At 39.7% G+C, this 3,891-nt stretch overlaps 1 protein-coding gene across 1 annotated transcript; it reads left to right on the top strand.

The window, feature by feature from the left end:
• Positions 1–2,696: 2,696 nt before the first annotated feature.
• Positions 2,697–3,224, top strand: LOC147625515 (uncharacterized). The gene has a single exon (XM_086816993.1). The coding sequence runs from the start codon at positions 2,697–2,699 to the stop codon at positions 3,222–3,224; it is 528 nt and encodes a 175-aa protein (XP_086673119.1).
• The last annotated feature ends 667 nt before the right edge of the window (positions 3,225–3,891 follow it).

Raw genomic sequence — 3,891 nt, 5'->3', positions numbered from 1 at the left:
CTCATTGAAATTAGCTTTTATGGCATAGGCGCTGTGAGCTGCTAGCACCTCTTGATCTACGTAGCACTTTTGAATTACTTCTTTGCGGTACAGAGACAATGGTTGAGAGGCCTGCTTCTGGGAAGTGACTTCTTGTCGCTTCTTGTGGTAGACCATTGACCTGGAACCAATGTGTGAAGTGGGGTCCATCCTGTCAAAACAAGCATGTAGATTTAACTGATCATTAGCTTTTAAACTTCTCCAAAGCCCTATTTTGTGGGTTACCCTTAGTAGATGTGCATGTTAGCGAGTTAGTAGGCGCTTCCCTTCGTCGGATACGCTTAGCTAAGCCCAGCTGCTGCGAATCCATAGCCTACTACCACTAATTTGCTTATAACTTGCACATAACTTATTTAACTGAGATGGAAATTGTACCCTGTGGATTGCTGGAAGATGGTACATCAAAACCATGAGGTCAAATCTGCCATGTTGACAATTTTGACACAAATGCGTTTGTGTCAAAATTGCACATTTTTGCAATTTTGAACATAGCAGCATATGTTTTTTTCCTGCTCTGAAAGACCGTTTTTAGCTTCCACTTTGACGGATCAAAATCTGGCTTTTCCCTTAGCAAATCTTGTCCAATTTTGAAACAAAACCTAGCTTTGAGCTGTCCAATGTATACACAAGCCAGCCATGATGTCAAATTTTGCAGATCTGACATTTGTGACACAAACGCGTTTGTGTCAATTTGGCACATTTTTGATTTTCTGAGCTTGGCATCTGTTTCACATGTCTCCCACATGCTATGGTTCAAATTTGGTATCTTTTGGATGTGTATACCCCCTTCAAAAATCAGTTTCTACATTTCTGAGTGTTTGTTCCAGTTTTTGATGATATTGGCTCTTTTTGAGGTGGCAACTTGAAAATTTTTACATCGTTAGTTCCACCTATGTTAGATCTACCCTCCCATGTGGTTGTATGTGAGTTTGCATCCCCGGATCTCAGTAGATATGAGAATCTATGCTATGGAGCCTTCTGAGCAAAACTGGCATTATCTGCTACTCCACTTGTCATTTCTCACATGCAAACACATTTTGATGATCCCCAGGACATGCTAGACCTGCTGATGATGTCATATTTTCAAAAGTCCACCACTTTGACACAAAGGTGTTCGTGTCAAGCAGAGAGATTTTTGCATTTTTTCTGCTTCGTCTTGTTCCCCTTATTTCCTGGAGTCCCCCGATACCTTTGGTTTGTTATTTGGCTTTTTGGATCTCACTTTAAGAGCTATTTTCCATTTTGACACTATTTAGGTTTGTTGGACCTAATTTGTTTCGTGCACTGTGTCTAGGCCTTTTTGACGTGTGTAGTGCATGTGCATGTGCTTAGTAAACAAGCTGGAAGGGGCTGTGTGTGTACCCAATAGTAGTAGTGTCCTCGAGAGCTCTGTAGCTGCTCATAGTCTTTGTGCACACTCTGTGTCTGATCTACTCACCTAGTAGAGCAGATCTCTAGTGAACAATCGCTCACCGTGCTCTGTATGGTGCCCTTGACTAGTGTGTGAGTTTGCTCCAAGATCGGTAGAGCAAGTAGAGAGTAATAGAGCACTGAATACTCACACTCAATCTCTCACTTTGCTCTCACAAAATTAGAATAGTGAAAATGAGCTAGCTATTTGGCTTTAGCCCAATAGACACTTACCCCTTCTGCCTGTTTTACCCTTACCATTGAGCTGATTGACTTGCAAAACCTTAAATTTGACTGTATATATGCATATTGTTGGCTTTGCAGTCACTTGGCAATTCGGTAACCATCTGCCATTAATAACTTTCCGTTCCACCTTCTCTTTTGGCTTCCAAACTTCATCGACTGAGTCTCTGTCTTATCTAGGTCCAGCGTTTGAAGACCGTTCTCTTTTTTGAGCTTGTCTTGATTTTTTAAAGAAAAAAAGGCTAAAAATAGTAAAAATTACTAATTCTCTCCTTCTTGGAAACTGGTGAGTGCCCTAAATGATTGGATAAGGTGCAAAAACATACCAACTCATAGGGGAAGATTTGTATCACAAGGGAAAAGACTTAGTGCTAAGGAGAGTGCCATGTGTAAAGGAAATTAAGGAAATTCTTCAATGTTGTCATGATGATGTTTGTGGTGGACATTTTTCTCAAGAAATCACTAGTAGGAAGATTCTACGAGCAGGGTTCATTTGGCCAACCTTACAACAACGTGATGTCCAACATTGGTGCAAAACTTGTAAGGCATGCCAAGTGGCAAGAGATAGGCGGCTAATGTATGAACCTAGAGTGCCAATAATTTCTTATGGGGGCCTTTTGAAAAGTGGGGAATTGATGCCATTGGGCCACTCCCTTGCACAACGACAGGGAAAATGTTTATCATCGTGGCTACATGACTCGATGGGTTGAAGCTACAAGCACCACACGAGTCACAGCTGAAGAAGTATCAAAGTTTGTGTTTGATCATATTTGTAGCAGGTTTGGTACACCCTTGGAGATACTCTTTATAGAGGTCCAGGTTTTAGAGCCAAGCTTTTGGAGGATCTCTTAAGAAAGCTTAAGGTGAAGCATGTCCATTCCACACTAGTATCCTCAATGTAATGGTCTTGTCGAAAAAGTAAATGGTGTAATATGCAAGATTATTACTAAGACAACCCGCATGACTGGGACAAGCACTTGACAGCTGCACTATAGGCATATAGGATGACCTCCTTCAAGGTATCTACTCAGTTTACCCCTTTTCATTTGGTTTATGGCCAAGAGGCACTTCTCCCCATTGAAGTAGAATTGACAAATTTGCAACTTCTTCCAAAAGCTAAGGAGGAGATGATTAGCACTTTAGATCAAAGAATCTTAGATTTGCAAAGGTTAAAACTAGATAGAGAAGACTCCATCGACTATTACATTGCACAAGCAACAGATCAACGGGAAAATATCAACAAGAAGCTAAAGGCAAAAGGGTTGGAAGAAGGAATGATGGTTCTCAAGAATGACAGCCGACTTGACTTTCGCCATGACAGTAAGTTTTTACCTAGGTGGGAAGGGCCATTTCTCATTGAGAAGAAATTTGATAATGGGAGCTACAGACTCCAAGATCTTTCAGGGAAGGTCCACAAAACTAGGGTTAATGGTTGGAGGCTCAAGCCTTATCTGCAACTAACAAATCCGCTGGCTCGTTCAACTTTACCAAGTGCTGAAAGTCCTCACATAGGTACTGGAGTAAAAGAGTGAATCTCACTCCAAAAAAAAAAAGAAAAAAGAAAAAAGACACCCATCGTTGGTCTAGTGACATCAATGTCTCTAGACTAGGGGGAGAGCTAAGTATGAGCCATGCAAATTTGCAACCTAAAAATGGCCGCACCTTATGAGAATCCCCTGAGTTTTTACATAGTTATTTGTAAATATATCAATCACTTTTCTCTCCATCTCTCTCTCTCTCTTCCTCCCTCTCACTCCTCATACTTACATATTCTCTACTCATCCATTTTATATTTAATAAATATTTTTTATCTATTAAATAAAATAGTATTAACATAAAAAAAGACTATGCTATGCTTACTTTCATATTTATATCTCATATATATGTTTTCACTTGTATATATACCTTGTACTATAAGAATAAATTTTCCCAGTTATCAAATTATTTAGGTGACTTTAGTCTCACCTTGAGTAAAAGTCATCCCAAAGTTCTTACTAGGATACAAGTGGGATTGGCACATTGACCTCTCACTTAGGGAGGGCTCCATTCAAGATATTCTTGGATTTTTTAAGAAAGAAGAGACAAGGGTCTTTTCTTAAAAAAAGATATTTGCAAATCCTTGATTGTCAAAGGGTAATGATTTTCCCCCCCTTTGATGACATCTTGAAATATTATTTCCTTTAAAGAAATGAGAAGAGG

The sequence above is a fragment of the Cibotium barometz genome, chromosome 23 (genome assembly GCF_041138505.1).
Source record: "Cibotium barometz isolate CiBa-2024 chromosome 23, ASM4113850v1, whole genome shotgun sequence".
In the NCBI taxonomy this organism is placed as follows: Eukaryota; Viridiplantae; Streptophyta; class Polypodiopsida; order Cyatheales; family Cibotiaceae; genus Cibotium; species Cibotium barometz.
The sequence above is the reverse complement of the archived record's forward strand: the minus strand, read 5'-3'. Positions and strand labels throughout refer to the sequence as shown.

Excerpts from the sequence above, each read along its gene's own strand:
- LOC147625515 (XM_086816993.1), top strand. The coding sequence starts at position 2,697 with ATGACCTCCTTCAAGGTATCTACTCAGTTTACCCCTTTTCATTTGGTT.